Genomic DNA, 18,143 nt, shown 5'->3' with positions numbered 1-18,143 from the left:
AATTTTATAATCAAAAGTAGAAAGATAAAGTGACTTATTTATTAGCAGTAGTAAGCAGTGCCCAAAGTAGTAGTAGTGCACATATGTTTTAAGATAATCTAAATTATTGGGAAAATTTGATGTCTCATTAATATAGTGATTTACTGAATGTATATTATCTGCTAAAGTTTTTGATGCATTTTACAGCTACAGATTGATATCCCTTTGTTTTATAGATGAAGATACTGAAACTTTATCAATATTAGTGATAGATTCTTCATCACAGACCAACCAGCCTTTGATCCCTTGCTAAAGAACCTTCTTCCCTTTACCTCAGGATTTTACCTTTGGAAAAATAAAGTGATTTACTTTTTTATCGGAAAATATATTTTTTTGTATTATGTACTTGGTGTAATATGATCATAATGGATTTGTTTACCACTGTGTATTCCAGTAGTGTGTGCACGCAGACGCACACACACACACAATTTATCTGTTTTGCATCTTGTATCTCCTCACATTATAGATGGAGGTAGTGTTGCTTCTACTTTATAGTTAGAGAAACTTTTCAGTTATCACTTAAAGTGTAACCAAACCTAAAATAAGAGTTGTTGCTTTCTGATTGAATATCGTGGTCTCACGCTGCTAAAAACCCAGGCATGAATACAACCTCTTTTATCTGTCTCAACAGGCATCTGATGGAAGCAGCTCCAGAGAAGATCTTTCATCCCAGCTTTTGAGAAGAAATGAACAGATACGGAAATTAGAGGCCAGGCTTTCTGGTATGTCTAAGAACTCATAAGAAGCAAACAAAGGAAACTTGCCTTGCCTGACCCGCTTTCCCTATAAAAAAGCCAAATAGCATAACCTTACAGTTATTTTGACATATTTTGATATTCTCAGTCAAAAAGGAGCAACTTGTACCCCCTTTAATCCCTTCTTTTGTTAGTGTACTGAATAGTGTAAATTCAAAACTGAGTTTTAAAGTTAAAAAAAAAACCCAAAACTTACGTTTTTCTGCTCCTGAGATTTCTAGCCGTGGATATAAAAGGTATTAAAAGTATATGTAGATTTAACTATCTTTCACCCATTAGCCTAGCTTGCTTTCAGGTGGAGAGGGTTAGGAGATAGCATATTTAGGGAATGGCCAACAGATGTTGGATTCTTCAGCACCAGACAGGGTTTGGTGCTACGTTGCCACTTGCTACAGATACATATCACCTGTGTAATGTCGTTCTGGGTCTTTGGGCTACTTTTCAATGGTATTTCTAACTTCAGCACCTGTATAGAAGCTATAACTCTCATGTCTTTTATGTGCAGTTTACAATTTACACAACTCCTATTATATTCTTTGCCTGAGCAGGGCATATTTGTGATAGAGTTGTGAGTTCTTATTTTGGTTTCTGCCAGTAGATACATTTTGAAAACTTCAGCCTGTGAAGTGGTAAATGGCTTCTGTGTTTGTTTTTGTCCCTTGGCCTTATGCCCATTTTACTGGAATGAAAGCAACAGACTACAAAATTCACCAAGTTGTATGTGAAATATTTGTGTTTGTGTAGTTATCAAAGGTACATAGTATAACTCACAGCTCCTAGATAGTCCATTATCTCATTTTGTTCTCACTCTAGCCTAACAAGACTTAGTGAGATTAAGGTCACAGAGGTAGTAGGTGGTAGAGCTCGGATCCAAACCACTACAGTCTGCTTTAAACTCAATTGTTATTATCCTGTTACCCCTACCTGTAAGTAATATCAGTAACAGAGGTGAAGTAACTTTATATTTGTTCAGTGTTGGGGAGAAAGCTCTAAGGTAATATGGATCTCCCCTAAATAGTTTGTGCTTGACTGATGTTAGAGGAGAGACAGGGAAGAGGACTAACATTTATTAAGCCCACTTATGTCCTGGGTATTTACCTACAGGCTCAGTATGAATAATAACAACAACCACAGTATCAGCTACCCTTTATTGAGCATTGTGTGCAACGTGCTTAAAGCACTTAGTTTATTTTATAATTAAGGCATATAGAACATTTAGTTTATTATCTGATACATCCTTTGAGGTAGATAAATTAATATCATCATTTCATAAATGAAGAAACTAATACTTAGGATCAATAATTTGCTTAAGGTCTCTCAGCTAAGGACTGACAGAGTTGGGATTTGAACTAAAGCCTGTCTACTTTTCCACTATACCATACTATCTTCTTTGGCTACCAAGGTAATTAATTCTGACTTTCACCTTTAATATGTCATAGGCAGCTCAGTTCTGTGTAGAAAGGAAGCTGACTTTTCTAGAGAATTAATTACTTTTATTGCAAAGGCAATACTGTGGTAAGATGTTTGCTATTGCCCTAACCACTGTCACTCAGTTGTATGGACTATAAGTGAGCTGTTCAGTGAATTCCCTTTGATCTGTCCTACTGCTAAGACTGGAAAGGAAGGTGAAAACTGAGATTGGAAATTAAGTAATGAGATAATAGTGGTTTTCATGGCGGGGCATTTCTGATGACCAGACCAGGCCCAGTTCTTGTTCTCTCTCAAGGCTGAACAAATCTGCCTGTTTGTATTCACCATTTACACTGTGGGTAGTTTGTACTATACCTGTTTGCCTGTGTTGTTCATTGTTAATGGGAGGCTGTCTGCCCAGCTTTCCTTAACAGGAATGGTTTTCAGGTTGAGAAAATCATCATCATTTTCATTCATTTCTTTTTGTTTAATTAACTTCCTTTCCTGATGTTTGTCCATTCCTGGTATGTGCGTCACCCTCCTCATCCAAGACTATGCTGAACAGGTCCGAAATTTGCAGAAGATAAAAGAGAAGCTTGAAATTGCATTAGAAAAACACCAGGATTGTACGTATTTTTTTTCCTGCTTTTTTCAATCTTTCCAGGGTTTAGGTTTTTGAAATGAAACAATAGCGTATGGTTAAGTTTGTCCTTCTTCATAGCCCAAATCTTTATTTTATAAGTAGTGTACTTCTTAATCAAGTTGATATAACATTTATCTGATAGTTATAAGCATACAATTCATCCTTATGTTGCCTTATGGGCATGCTTCTTAGGAGAAGGTTATTATGTATCTCATCCAGTTGACTGGTTTATTGGCTGCCCTTAGGTTTTAGTAAAATCAAGTGCCTGGTCCTTGGGCCTACATTAAGAAACTTTGGTTCTAGCCATAGCTTCATTGCTGCTTTGTTCAATACATACATTTTGTTTAGTTTACCCTAAATCATATGTTCTCCTTTGGGTTCAATCCAAAAAAAGATGCTAACAGAAGTAGAAAGTTATTTTTTGTTGATATAATATATACTAAAAAAAATTTTTTAAGCAAAATAAAGTGGAAGAAAGGGTTTTTTTGTTTTGCTTTTTTTGACTTTTTGTTGTAATTCTGATAAAGTAGTAGTAGCCATCACTTAGCAATAGCATTGGTGTTTTCTGGCAACCTACCTAACTCAGTGTTCTATCACTGTATCATTTAAAAAGTTACCCTTTGGCATCTTCCTAAATGTATATACTTGACAAAAAAACCAAGAACAATTGGAAACAAGCTAAAACAAAACTGTGGTCTGTTACTAAGGGCAAAAGATTCTGGGAAAGTCAAGATGGGTCAGGTTTTTCCCAGTCTCATAATCCACTCTGTGACCTTGGCCTTTTTTGTTAGGTGACAGTTGTAAAGTAATCACATGGGCTATTTGACATGCTGTTTCTGAAATATCTCCATATCTCAAATAGAGCCTCTTTGTTAACAGCTTCCATGCGGAAATTTCAAGAGCAGAATGAGACATTCCAAGCCAACAGAGCCAAAATGGCAGAAGGACTGGCTTTGGCATTAGCCAGAAAGGACCAGGTATTTTATATGTGGCACTGACCAAGGCTGGTGGAAAGATTTCACTTAGTGACATGATTTCAAAAATCATGCCATAAACCTGGTAGAAGATATTTACAACCCAGGAGAAAAGGAATGCTATATAAGTTCTTTGAGATTTCATTTGGCCTTAGGGTGGGAAATTATTAAGGAACTTTACAGTTATAATCATGAAGTGTGTCCATAATGTGAGAGTATCATTTTCCAAACTGTATAACTTTTTAAAATGGAGAGGAAAGTAGTGTGTTCGTAATCTGGTGGTGAGCCCCAAGATAAGGAAAAAGGTCTCTGTCCTCCAAAAACCTGTCTGAAAGCCTAGTCCCAAAACACTTGCCTTTATAGTGGAGAAGATGCTGTCAAGCTAGTGATTATCCATGGAGTACATAGTTGTTACAACCTCTGTCCCAAGTTTCTTCATCCCCAGCCAACTAGACTGAGAGGAACTTCTGTAATCTCAGTAGAACCATCCACTGAACGATGCTGAATGAATGAAAATAAGAAACTAATACTATTACTGGCTGTTACAATAATTATAAAGTATATTTTGTTCAATGGCATTTTAAATTTAAGATAAGCATTAAAATAGTGTAATGATAATTCTGATTTATTAAGACAGGGTCAATTTATTATATTTCATTTTAAGAAAATACATTATTTCATCTGCAGTAGGTGGGGTGGTTGGTTGACTTGTTTTACAGTGTGTATTAGTCATGTCAGACATTTACTAGCCAGAAAAAAAACATCATTCGCCAATAATTAGTGAATAACTGAGATATGAATGTACATAAATGAAGAGAGAATCTAAAATCGGTGGACTCTGACTGTAGGCAGCTGAGATGTAGCCTTTTGTGCCAGTGGTTATTTTTCCCGTCTTCTGTGATTGGTGAATAAGGGGCATAATCCCTTCTCCTTTAACTTTTATCAGATGGCGTAAAAGATATTGGTAAAGTGAAAATGAGAAGGAAAATAATGATCGGGGGCTGCTGAAGACAACCCCTGCCCCCCGCCTGTTTTTCAGTGAATTAATTTTTATATAACAGTTGTGGAATTACCAACACAGCTGGTCCCAGCTACCCACTCCCAAGAAATAATAATAGTACTCATAGAAAAATACTCAGGAATAAGCTGAAAGCTGCATCAGAACATCAGATACAGCCTTGTTTGGGTGCTCTGCTTAGTAGAAATTTGCAGGCTTATGTATGTGCTTTAGAATTTTATATAAAGTTCATTTTTTTTTCCTTTTAGGACTCTTGACTTTCTTTATATTTGCTGTTTTGTTTGGTTGATTGGTTGCTTTGGGTGGAGAGGGTTATTTTGTTTTCTTAAGATCTTGATATTATTGATACTCTACCCTGGAAACTGTACTTTTTTATTGTTTTGTTTTAGGAATGGTCAGAAAAAATGGATCAGCTTGAAAAGGTTAGTTCATCTTTGTTTCTGTCTCATTGTGAATGTTGGCCTCTTCTCTGGGGCTTGGAAAATGCTTTCTCCAGTACCTAGTACACTGATGGCTATACCACCTCTTGGAAGCAGGGCACTGGGTGATTAGACACTGACTTAGAAAGCTCATGTCTTCCTTTTTCTTGGTGGGTGTACTGGATATCTTTTGTTTGCCCCTCCAGATACACTCTCCACCTCCTCTCCTACCTTTCTCTGTGTATCTGAAGACTGATAGGGAATGCATCAGCAGGGCTCCATTGCCCTCTGGCTTCTAATTAAGTATGCCAGTGGGGAACACAAAAAGAACTATGTGTGGAAGAGCGTGGTCGGGAAGTTTATTCCCCCAGCCATCTCCATGTGAGATCCCTTCAGTTTGGTTGCATCCCATGGCCAAAGGTCACAGCTTCAGCTGGACCTTTGGTTCACCCTCTGATAGAGTTTCTCTTTCTGTGTTTCTTATAACCTATTTATCCCTTTGCCCCTTTATACCCAACTGTTACTAGCACATCATCTCTTTTGGGTTTTCTTACCCCACCCACAGCTTTGAAAAGTCCCTTTATTAGACTGTCTGCAGAATATCTACTTTGAGTCCCTTTCCTGCTGGGGCTCTGATTGACACAATGGTAACATTAGGAATACTTTTTGAGGATGCAGTGGGGAAGGAGGGCATTTCTGAAGGCTCAGCATTGAGTAGATAAGAGAACCTCTTAGCTAGACACAGATGAGGAGAATTGATTATTCCAGCACCATAGCTTGTGTAACACTGTGTAGGTGCCTTATGTAATGTATTCCTGGCTCCCAGACATGAACAGGAAGATTAAATTTCACACCTACAATTAGAAACACATTTTAATTTAAAATAATCAATAGTCAATTTGCTCAGCCCACATTATGTGCTGCTTCCTAATTCATTCCTTGTTTTCATTGAGTACTCCTAAGTTACTCTTTATGGTAGAAAATTATTTCTTTTCTTTTTCTTTTTTTTTTTTTTGCCACGCCATGTGGCATGCAGGATCTTAGTTCCCCAACCAGGGATTGAACCCGTGCCCCCTGCATTGGGAGCACAGAGTCCTAACTGCTGGACCGCCAGGGAAGTCCAGAAAATTATTTCTTAGATTGATATATTCAGTTGTAAAATATATTTACTGTTAATTTTATTAAACAGATGAGTTTTATTATTGCCCCATTCTTGGGATGAAACACCAAGTTAAACCAGCGATTTTCTTTGTGTGTTCTGTAGAAATCTGATTACCCAAGCTATCAGAATGCCTTAACGTATTTATGTAGGAAAGAATTACAGAAAAGTCAAGCTATGTCTCGAAGAAACTTGTGCTTAAAAAAAATATATCTAAACATGGTGTTAATTATGGTCTTCTTAAATATGAAGGTATGGGTTAGGTTAAAGTTTTCTTGTCTTGAAAGAAACTCTTAAGATTGTAGCGGTTGAATTCTCATTGGACTACTTTTTCATCTTTTAAAATTACGGTAAAGGGGGAATCCATATAGAACTGAACTAAATAAAATCTACTTCAGTTCACTAAGAGCTTTTCTCTCCATCCCCCCGCCCTACCGCAGGAGGGGTTGGGAAATATTTTAGACCAGGAAAGAGTAATGAGGCATCTATGTAGGTCTTTTAAGCCACTGTGATTTTTGGAAGTGTTATTTTTAGACTGTTTCAATTTCTTTTTTTTTTTTAATTTAATTTAATTTTTTTATACAGCAAGTTCTTTTTTAAAAAATTTTTTTTAAATTTATTTTTTATACAGCAGGTCCTTATTAGTTATCCATTTTATACATATTAGTGTATATGTGTCAATCCCAATCTCCCAGTCCCACCACCCCTCCCCCCCGTTTTAATTTCTTTTTAATCAAGAATTGGAAACTGTGACAACAGGGTTTGTCCTGAAGAGAATCCATCTCGGGAAGCTATTATTTAGTAAATTGTAACCTCCTGACACCAGTCATGTCTAATTTTTGTTGACTTGCTATCTGAACTTACTAACCAATATTAGTTCTACTCAAATGCATCTAATTTTTTAAGAGCATTCAGTCTTGTTCCAGTTATTCATGTTATTCAGCCAGTTCAGTATGTCATTGAGATAGACATGTAAAATGGATATCTGGAATTGCTAATCAAACTTAAGCACTTTTCAAGTATTAAGTAATTGTTGCTCTTGTTCCCCTTTTCACAACTACCATTTAAAACATATTTATTTCTAACTTAAAGAATTTATAGATAATTTTGTAAATAATTACCGTAAAGCTTCCCATTATCAATGTATTATTGCTACTGACAAGAAATTGTCTTCAGATTTTCCTTTATTAAGAATTCTGCTTATATAATACGGATGTCTAATGTCCTAGTTGCCTGAGCTGATATTTTCTTTTGCATAGGATAAAAGGTTTCTGACAGCTCAGTTACAGGAAATGAAGAACCAGAGTTTGAATCTTTTCCAAAGGAGAGATGAAATGGATGAATTAGAGGGGTTCCAGCAGCAGGAACTAAGTAAAGTAAAGCACATGGTACGCGTTTTTGTTTTAGAAGCTAAATCCTGAATAGATGATTAGTTACGCTGATCTTGCTAGTCATCACCCTCTAACTGCTGATAAGCATACCTTAGTTGTCTTTGATATTAATCATATTTGTATGTTTTTCAGTTTGTTAAAGTGGGAAAGTTCTGTTTGGAATGTATTTCCTTTTTCTTTTTAAACTACTGGGCATATGAGACCCCTTCTAAGCTCACAAAAATGTTATGAAAGCTTGCCTTATTGGTCCAGATTTTTGGTAATTAATTAACTTATTAATTAATTAATTTATTTTTGGCTGCATTGGGTCTTCGTTGTTGCGCGCGGGCTTTCTCTAGTTGCGGCGAGCGGGGGCTACTCTTCGTTGTGGTGCGCAGACTTCTCATTGCGGTGGCTTCTCTTGTTGCAGAGCGTAGGCTCTGGGCGTGCGGGCTTCAGTAGTTGTGGCTCGTGGGCTGTAGAGCGCAGGCTCAGTAGTTGTGGCACATGGGCTTAGTTGCTCCGCAGCACGTGGGATCTTCCCAGACCAGGGATCGAACCCCTGTCCCCTGCATTGGCAGGTGGATTCTTAACCACTGCACCGCCAGGGAAGTTCCAGATTTTTTTTTTTCCAGATTTTATTTTTAATTTATTTATTTTATTTTTATTATTTTTGGCTGCGTCGGGTCTTAGTTGCGGCACGCGGGATCTTCATCGTGACATGTGGGCTTCTCTCCAGTTGTGGCACGTGGGCTCCGGAGCACGTGGGCTCTGTAGTTTGCAGCACGCAGGCTCTCTAGTTGAGACGCGCAGGCTCAGTAGTTGGGGCATGTGGGCTTAGTTGCCCATGGCCTGTGGGATCTTCCCTGACCAGGGATCGAACCGCGTCCCCTGCATTGGAAGGCGGATTCTTAACCACTGGACCATCAGGGAAGTCCTTGTCCAGATTTTTTTACAAGTGTATTTCTTAGTAGTGGTCCAGTGAAACTTTCTATCTTTGTATCAGCTTTTAAAAAAAGAAGAAAGTTTGGGGAAAATGGAGCAAGAATTGGAAGCACGTACCAGAGAACTTAGTCGCACCCAGGAGGAGTTGATGATCTCCAACCAGATGTCAGCAGACTTAAGCCAGAAGATAGAAGAACTTCAGAGAAACTACTCAACGCTGGAAGAGCAGAGGTTCTTGCTTGGTCTGTGGGGCACATGGGTAGCGGTGTTAGTGTAGCTCTGGTTACAGCCAACCTGTCTTTCCCCATTGCTCACTGTAGCACTTTCTGATCTTAATTCTGGCAGTCTTCTGGACTTATCCTTACCTGCCTAGGGCTTTAGGACCCCCCTACCTCCCCCAAACCCTCATTCCCCTTCACCTGCCTAGGCTCAGACACTCCAACCCTGCCGAGCAATTTAGTATGTTTTAGAGTTGCTAAGCTATTGAATAGCCAAAGGTAGATCAGGATTTCTTGCCTAAACCTGAGTGGAATTTTTCTCTTGGGCCTTCTGCTTCAGAGAGAGTGAAGGAGTCTTTTCCACTGATAATCTTCACAAGGCTAATGTTTGCAGCCCTGACATGTAAAGAACCATCTGTGTTTTTCCTGTAGAAGAATGTGTCTTAGGTGGGATATCCAAATTTGTTCATTGTCTGCTTTCTTTCAATAAAGAGATCATGTGACAGCTTCAAAAACAGGTGCAGAAAATAAGATCACAGCCCTGGAGCAGAAGGAAGAGGAACTCCAAGCCTTCATTCAGCAACTTTCCATTGATTTGCAAAAGGTAAGTAGAGGACTAGGAGTGGACCCAAGTTGCTAGGATTCATGAATGGGGTAAAAACTGTATCTGTCAGAAATTTTCGCCTCCGGGTGGCTGGTGAAAGTTCTGTTTCTCATGCAGTCCACATTGCCCTAGTTCCTGGTGTAGCCAGGCTGCATCCAGATGGAAGGGGCCATGTAGCTGAACAAGGGTTGCTTAACAGAAGAGGTCAGTATTGTCCGGACAGGAACTGTCAAAGCATACCATGTGATCTACTCAAATGTGTAAACTACTATGTCTTGGACCCTTGAGCACAAGACACAACAGCACTGGTTGACGTGGCTAGGCTTGTACCTTTGACATACGTGGCTTTAATCCAATTTGTTCAAACGCACATAAATGATATCATAACTGTTTGTTTTTTTGTTTGGCTAACGTACATTTTTTGCCCTTCTACTCTAGGCCCGTGCTAAATTCTGAGAATATAAGGGTGAACAATAATAATATCATTATTGACTGTAGTGCTTCTCAGTGGTGTGTTCCTTACCATTTTGAGCAGAACAATTTGTACTGTATGATTGTCCCATGCATTGCAGGACATTTAGCATTCCTGGCCCCTGTGTTCTGAATGCCAGCAGCATCCTTCAGGCATTGACAGGCCAGCCCTTCTCCTCATATTGACAAAACACCCCCTAACAGGTGGTACCAAAAACCCTACCCTCATCCCCTGAGAACCACTAATCTCAAGTGCACCAGAGACTTACAGTATTATTACAGTACAGTAAGATTTGTGTAAAAGAGAAGTCTATATACTCCTTCTAGCTATTAGCATACTTACAGATACCTAAATAGAAGCCGAGAGAGGTCATATACCTTGTTCAAAGTTATACGGTAAGTGACAGAGCTGAATTCTAACCCAAATCTTACTCCAAAGCTCATGCTTGTTCCACGGGGCTTTGTTGACTCACAACAAGGAGCACCCAGTAAATAGATCTTACACAAATGAATGACTGTGATAGAAGGTCCCTCCCCCCAGTGAACTGAAAATCTAGACACCTATAGTGTTTTGTCTCAGAGGCCTACTGTTTCATGATAGAACTCAAACCTCCTGTTTGACAAGAAAAAGTTCACAACTCAGTAAGTCCCAAATAAGTGAAATAGATTTTTCAAATGCAAAGGATATGCCATAGGGAGAGTGCATTTCCAGTGCAGGAGTCAAGGGACTGTTCCTGGAGGAACTGGAATTTCAAGGATGGGTAGGACAGCAGGAAGCAGAGAAGACAGAAGGGTATAGAATACATTTTGTGAGGGTGGTTGGAGAGAACAACAGACACAAAACTTCGGGATTCATGGGACCGTTTGATATTAGAACCATCCATCCATTTCATAATTGGAAAAGGTAATTTTCCAGACTCTGGTCCCACTGAGTTCCCTCATTCATTCTAAAAATATAATTTGAGTTTTATTATGTGTCAAGCTCTGTGCTCTGTGCTGGGTGTTAGAAATACTAGGGTGAGCAAAACAGATACCACCTTTGCCCTTGTGGAATTTAGTCTAGAGGGGAAGTGAGACATTAATAATCACATAGATATAAAATGATAAACTATGATGTGTTGCTGTGAAGGAAAACTACAGGATGCTGTGAGATCCTATAAGAGGGCATCAAATCATCTAGCGTTGGAGTCATAGAACACTTTCCTTGAGGAAGTAACACTTGAACTGAGATGAACTACTGAAGCTTGTGGGGGTAGGAATGATGGCAGAGAATTTTAAATAGGAAATAGTATGAACAATAAACCCAGAAACTGAGGCAGTAAAGGGAGTAGCGCCTTCAAGGAAGTGGAAGAAGGCTGGAAGGGTAACACAGAGTAAGGGAGAGGATTACTCTGGCTGTTAGAGGAAACATTGAAAGGGTTTCCAGTTAGGAAGCTCTTGCAGTTGTGCAGGCATTAGACGGTGACTCTGACAAGAGTCGAGGTGGAAATGACAGGGGAGGAGACAAATTTAAGAAATCGTGAGGAGACGGACCCACTTGGTAATGTGGTAAATACAGGAGAGGAGCAAGAGGAAAGGAGGTGTTTGGGGTGACTTCTGGGTTTCTGGCTTAATCACCTGAGTGGCTGATGCTGTCAGTCATCAGGCTAAGATAGCACTAAAGGAAGGTCAGTTTTCTCGTAAAGATGATGAGTTTAGAGTCCGTTTCTTTGTTGTCCTTGTTAATATTGAGGAGATATGAAATAATATTTATGAAACATAAGTAAGGTAAATAGTGTAACAAGCTAATGAACCGCCGTGTAGCTACTACTCTCCAGATTAAGAAAAAGAACAGTATGTTTACCTTTGAGATTCCTGGTGTGCCCTTTACTCTTCCGTCACATTCTTTTTACCTTCTTAAGTAAGCTTATCCAGAAATTACTCCACTTCCTAGCTTTGCTTTATAATTTTATCCCTAAACAGTAGCTCCTTTCATTTATCATGCTTGTTAACATTATATAAATGAAATGCTGTAGGTATTCTTCTAATGCTAGCTTTCTGTGCTCAAGGTTGTATTCTGAGACACATTCATATGGACACATGCCGCTATAATTTAATCTTTTCTCAACTGTGTAGTATGAAGTTACTAGAATTCATTTACCCATTCTGTTGACAGTGGGCATTAAGGTGTTTCTGGTTTTTGCTTTTACAAACAAGGCTGCTGTGAACTTTTGTCTGCCTGTGAATGAGTTAACTCTAGGGTATATTTGAGATGTGAAAAGTTTGGGTCAAAAGATTTGTACTTTTCAACTTTACTAGGTAATGCCCAGTTTTTCCATAGTAGTTGTAGTAATTTACAAACTTTCACCAGCAGTGTATAAGAATTTGGGTTCCTCTGCTTCCTTGACAAGGTGAGATATTGTCAGACTTTTAATTTTTGCCAGTCTAGTGAATGTGAAATCTTTTCTCACCATGGTTTTTTTTTGTTGTTTTTTTGTTTTTTGGCCGTGCTGCACGGCTTGCAGGATTTTAGTTCCCCGATTAGGGATTGAACCTGGGTCCTCGGCAGTGAAAGCGCAGAGTCCTAACCACTGGACCACCAGGGAATTCCCTCTCACCGTGATTTTAATTTGCTTTTCCCAGATTATTAATGAAGTTCAGCATATTTTCATATGTTTATCAGTCATTCGTGCTCTTCTGTGAAGTGCTGGTTCAAATCTTTGGCCCATTTTCTATTACATTTTCTGTCTTTTTCTCACTAATTGTCAGAGTTCTTTATATATATCCTGGCTACCATGCTCCTTGGTCAGTTATGTGGGTTGCAAATGTGTTCTCTCAGTTTTGGGCTTGCCTTGACACTCTTTATGGTTTCTTCTGTTGAACATATGCTCTTCATTTTAGTATAGTTGAATTTATTATTTTCCTTTAAGTTTATACTTTTGTCTCTTTAAAAAAACCTTTCCTCACTTGGAATCATAACATTATTCTCTTATATTACTATCTGAAAGTTTTAGAGTCTTGACTTTATTTTCAAGTCTTTAACATACCTGAAATGTGATTTTGGTGTGAGAAAGGGATCTGTGTCTTATTTTTTTTTTAATTGTTTTAGTACCATTTACTGAAAAATCTATCTTTTCACTGATCTGCAATGCCAGCTTTATCATAATTCAGTTTTCCATTTGTACATGGAACCACTCCTGGACTTCGGGGTGTATGCAGCTGTGGTATTTGCACAATACTAAGCATTGCCTTACTAACTACAGTATTAGGATAAGTCCTGGTGTCTGACAAGACAAGTCTCCGTACCTAGTTTTTTTTTAGGAGTATTTTGAATATCGTTGGCCTATTGCTCTTCCACAGAACAACTTTTCAGGCACCTGAAAAAACCTGGTGGAGAGGCTCCAGAAAGACCATTAGTCCCTCCGCCAGGTGAGGACACAGAAAGAAGTGCCAGCTATGAACTAGGAAATGAGCCTTCACCAGAGGTGACCATGCTGGCACCTTGATCGTGGACTTCCCAGCCTCCAGCACTGTCACCTGCCCAAATGCAACCTTGAACCAAACCAGATGCCAGAGGGAAGAGAGTGTCTGTTGATATTGTCCAGGCTGCGGATGTCTCCAGGAAAAATTGGAAAAGAGGAAGGGGACATGGGTTCAAGTCCTGGTCTGGGAAGATCCCACATGCCATGGAGCAACTAACCCTGTGCGCCACAACTACTGAACCTGCGCTCTAGAGCCTGCGAGCCACACCTACTGAAGCCTGCGTGCCTGGAGCCCGTGCTCCACAACAAGAGAAGCCACTGCAATGAGAAGCCCGCACACCGCAACGAGGAGTAGCCCCCGCTCGCCACAACTAGAGAAGGCCTGCGCACAGCCCAAAATAAATAAATAAATAAATGATTTAAAAAAAAAAAAAAAAAAAAACCTGGTGGAATATTGATTGGAATTGCATTGACTCTGAAGATGCATTTGCAAAACGTTGATTACTTTATCATGTGAGTTTTCTTATCCAAGAACACCGTGTCTGTCTCTCTAGATATTCAGTGTTACTGTTTCTTTTATTTATTTATTTATTTATGACTGTGTTGAGTCTTCGTTTCTGTGCGAGGGCTTTCTCTAGTTGCGGCAAGTGGGGACCACTCTTCATCGTGGTGCGCGGGCCTCTCACCATCGCGGCCTCTCTTGTTGCGGAGCACAGGCTCCAGACGCGCAGGCTCAGTAATTGTGGCTCACGGGCCCAGTTGCTCCGTGGCATGTGGGATCTTCCCAGACCAGGGCTCGAACCCGTGTCCCCTGCATTGGCAGGCAGATTCTCAACCACTGCGCCACCAGGGAAGCCCTACTGTTTCTTTAAAAATGACTCTCAATAAGGTTCTATAATTTTTTCCAGAAAGGTTTATTTATTTTTTATTTATTTATTTGGCTGCGTTGAGTCTTCATTGCTGCGCGCGGGCTTTCTCTAGTTGTGGCGAGCGGGGTCTACTCTTGGTTGCAGTTTGCAGGCTTCTCATTGCGGTGGCTTCTCTTGTTGCGGAGCATGGGCTCCAGGCACGCAGCCTTCAGTAGTTGTGGCACACGGACTCAGTAGTTGTAGCTTGCAGGCTCTAGAGCGCAGGCTCAGTAGTAGTGGCACACGGGCTTAGTTGCTCCACAGCATGTGGGATCTTCCTGGACCAGGGCTCGAAACCCACGTCTCCTGCATTGGCAGGCAGATTCTTAACTACTGCACCACCAGGGAAGTCCCTTCCATAAAGGTTTGTTAACTCTTGTTAAATTTATTCCGAGGTGCTTTATTTTTTTAAAACCAATTCTAAATTGTGACATTTTAAAAATTATTTTTTGTATTTGTTGCTGACATATAGAAATATTTGTGTATCAGATTTTTTGCACAACTTATTAACTCTTATTAAGCTTAACAGTGAGTCTTCAGAGTCTAGCAATCATATCATCTGCAAATGAAGACAGTTTTGTTTCTTTCCAATTCTTATACCTTTTTTGTCTTTGCCTTGGGCTGTTTGTTTTCTTGTTCTTGAGGGTATTTTTTTTTTTTATATTGTTGAGTTTTAAGAGTTTTTTTTGATATTTTAGGTAACAGGCCTTTTATCAAATGTGTCTTTTGCAAATATTTCTCCTAGTCTGTGGCTTGTCTTCTCATTCTCTTGACATTGTCTTTTGCAGAGCAGAAGTTTCTAATTTTGATGAAATCCAGCTTATCAATTATTTCTTTCATGGATCATGGCTTTGGTGTTGTAGTTAATAAGTCACTGTCATACCCGAGGTCATCTAGGTTTTCTCCTATGTTATCTTCTAGGAGTCCATAGTTTTTGAGTTTTACATTTAGGTCTGTGATCCATTTTGAGTTAATTTTTATGAAAGTTGTAAGGTCTGTGTCTACATTCATTTTTTTTTACATGTGGATATCCAGTTGTTCAGCACCATTTGTTGAAGAAGCTACCTTTGCTCCACTGTATTGCCTTTGCTCCTTTGTCAAAGATCAGTTCACTATATTTATGGGGGTCTATCTCCAGGTGCTCTATTCAGTTCCATTGATCTAATTGTCTGTTCTTTTGTCAATACTACACTGTCCTAATTACTGTAGCTATAGTAAGTTGTAGGGTCAAGTAGTGTCAGTCCTCTGACTTTGTTCTCCTTTAGTATTACGTTGGCCATTCTGAATCTTTTGCCTGACATATAAACTTTAGAATCAGTTTGCTGATATCCATAAAATAACTGCTGGGATTTGGATTTGGATTGCGTTGAATCTATAGAACGAGTTGGGAGGAACCGATTTCTTGACATTATTGAGTCTTTCCTATCCATGAACATGGACTATCACACCATTTATTTAATTTTTTAAAATTTCATTGATCAGAGTTTTATACTTTTCCTCATGTATATCTTGTACATATTTTGTTAGATTTATACCTAAGTGTTTCATTTTTGGAGTTTTACTGTAAATAGTATTGTGTTTTTAATTTCAAATTTTACATGTTCATTGTTGGTATATAGGAAAACAATTGACTTTTGTGTATTAACCTTGTATCCTGCAACCTTGCTATAATCAATTATTAGTTCTGGGGAGTTTTTTTGTTGATTCATTTGGATTTCCTACAAAGATGATTATATCATCTGCAAACAAAGGCAGCTTTATATTTTCCTTCCCAATCTCCATTCCTTTTTTTTTAATAAAATTTTTTTTTTTTGGCTGCATTGGGTCTTTGTTGCTGCACGCGGGTTTTTCTCTAGTTGTGGCGAGTGCAGGCTTCTCATTGCGGTGGCTTCTCTTGTTGCAGAACACGGGCTCTAGGTGCATGGGCTTCAGTAGTTGCGGCACACGAGCTCAGTAGTTGTGGGTCGCGGGCTGTAGAGCGCAGGCTCAGTAGTTGTGGTGCACAGGCTCAGTTGCTCCATGGCATGTGGGATCTTCCCGGACCACGGCTCGAATCCATGTCCCCTGCATTGGCAGGCAGATTCTTAACCACTCTGCCACCAGGGAAACCTTCCATTCCTTTTATTTCCTTTTCTTGCCTTATTGCATTAGCAAGAACTTCCAGATGATGTTGAAAAGGAGTGGTGAGAGGAGACATCCTTGCCTTGTACCTGATCTTAGTGGGAAAATCTTTGAGTTTCTCACCATTAAGTATGGTGTTAGCTGTAGCACATTAGGTGCTGAGGGCTTGAAGTAAAACAGCCAGAGTGTGGGATATTGCTCTATGTGGGATATGGTGCACAAGAAAACTAAATGGGAATTGGCAACTGATTCTTTTTCTGTCCCTGACTCTGCCCAACACGGTGACTTATATAAGACTTGTTTGTTCTCTTGGTTGTTACTGGAAAGGGTCACCTGTATCTCTCAAGTTCATACTGATGTGTAATATAAGGAGTACAGGCTTTGGATCAAGAAGACTTGGGTTTGAATCCTTATTTTGTCACCAAGGTGTGTGCTGTTGGGCTAGTAGTCCCTAAGCTTCAATTTCCCTGTAAATGGACACAGTGAAGGGTGGTCGTAAGAACTAGAGGATGTGCTTGCACATGCTTTGCAAACTGTAGCTGCTCCTGCACCATGCTATTGCAATTATTACTGTTATCAACATTATTAGTAAGAGACCCATTAAAGATGGGTCAGCCGGGCCAAAACTTTTTTCTTTCCTATCAGACTACCTCTCCCTCCTGTATTCTCTGCTTTGCATAATGTTACCATTCATCCAGGCATCTGAGCCACAGACTTGGCAGTTGTCTTCACTTCTTCTTTCCTCTTCACCCAGCCCCCTGGTCATGTTGAACTTGTCTGTTTACCCCTTTACACATGCTGCCTTTTACCCAGAAAGCTTGTTCCTCTCACCCACCTTCCACCTGGACTTGCCTGCTTAGGAGGCCAGATCTGATTGCCCCTGTTAGTCCCTTCTGCCTCTGATATCTCATAGCACCTTGCATGTCTCTCTGTTACAGCATGATTGTATTGTTTTATAATTAACTGTATGTATATCTCTTTTTACCACCAGCCTCCATGCTTCTATGGGTCAGTAACTATAGCTGATTATATCCCTAGAGACAACACACAGAGTATAGGCTTGATAAAAGTTTTTGAATTATGGGATCTTTTTTTTTTTTAATTAATTTATTTTTGGCTGTGTTGTGTCTTCGTTGCTGCGCGCAGGCTTCCTCTAGTTGCAGTGAGCGGGGGCTACCCTTTGTTGTGGTGAGCGGGCTTCTCATTGCAGTGGCTTCTCTTGTTGTGGAGCATGGGCTCTAGGCGTGCGGCTTCAGTAGTTGTGGCTCGCAGGCTCTAGAGCGCAGGCTCAGTAGTTGCGGCGCGTGGGCTTAGTTGCTCCGCGGCATGTGGGATCTTCCCGGACCAGGGCTCGAACCCGTGTCCCCTGCGTTGGCAGGCGGATTCTTAACCATTGCACCACCAGGGAAGCCTGAATTACGGGATCTTGAATCCATTCTTCAAACTTCTCTTCCACTATATATGTTGTCACCCCTGTGAGAATTCAGAATGGCAAGTGCTTCTTCCCAAAATCTTAGGCCCAAGTAGCTACATCTTACTCTGAGGAGAAAACTGGCTGGGTTGCAAGCTAAACATGAAAGTCTGTGGCTTGAGATGGAGCAGCAGATCATAAGGTGAGGGAATTTGAG

At 39.8% G+C, this 18,143-nt stretch overlaps 1 protein-coding gene across 6 annotated transcripts in view; it reads left to right on the top strand.

The window, feature by feature from the left end:
- Nucleotides 1-18,143, top strand: part of GOLGA1 (golgin A1) — a 54,827-nt gene that overhangs the window by 6,453 nt on the left and 30,231 nt on the right. For 5 of the 6 annotated variants that reach the window (XM_082403267.1, XM_082403265.1, XM_082403268.1 and 2 more), the window contains 7 exons: nucleotides 671-761; nucleotides 2,756-2,830; nucleotides 3,727-3,824; nucleotides 5,229-5,261; nucleotides 7,677-7,805; nucleotides 8,794-8,963; nucleotides 9,443-9,554. In XM_082403267.1, the coding sequence (XP_082259393.1) occupies nucleotides 671-761; nucleotides 2,756-2,830; nucleotides 3,727-3,824; nucleotides 5,229-5,261; nucleotides 7,677-7,805; nucleotides 8,794-8,963; nucleotides 9,443-9,554 (708 nt within the window). Of the gene's footprint in view, nucleotides 1-670; nucleotides 762-2,755; nucleotides 2,831-3,726; nucleotides 3,825-5,228; nucleotides 5,262-7,676; nucleotides 7,806-8,793; nucleotides 8,964-9,442; nucleotides 9,555-18,143 lie in introns of those variants that run through there. The other variant, XM_082403270.1, reaches the window with a different exon arrangement.

This window comes from Balaenoptera borealis, assembly GCF_965194805.1.
Source record: "Balaenoptera borealis genome assembly, chromosome: 8".
NCBI classification, from domain to species: domain Eukaryota; kingdom Metazoa; phylum Chordata; class Mammalia; order Artiodactyla; family Balaenopteridae; genus Balaenoptera; species Balaenoptera borealis.
The sequence above is the reverse complement of the archived record's forward strand: the minus strand, read 5'-3'. Positions and strand labels throughout refer to the sequence as shown.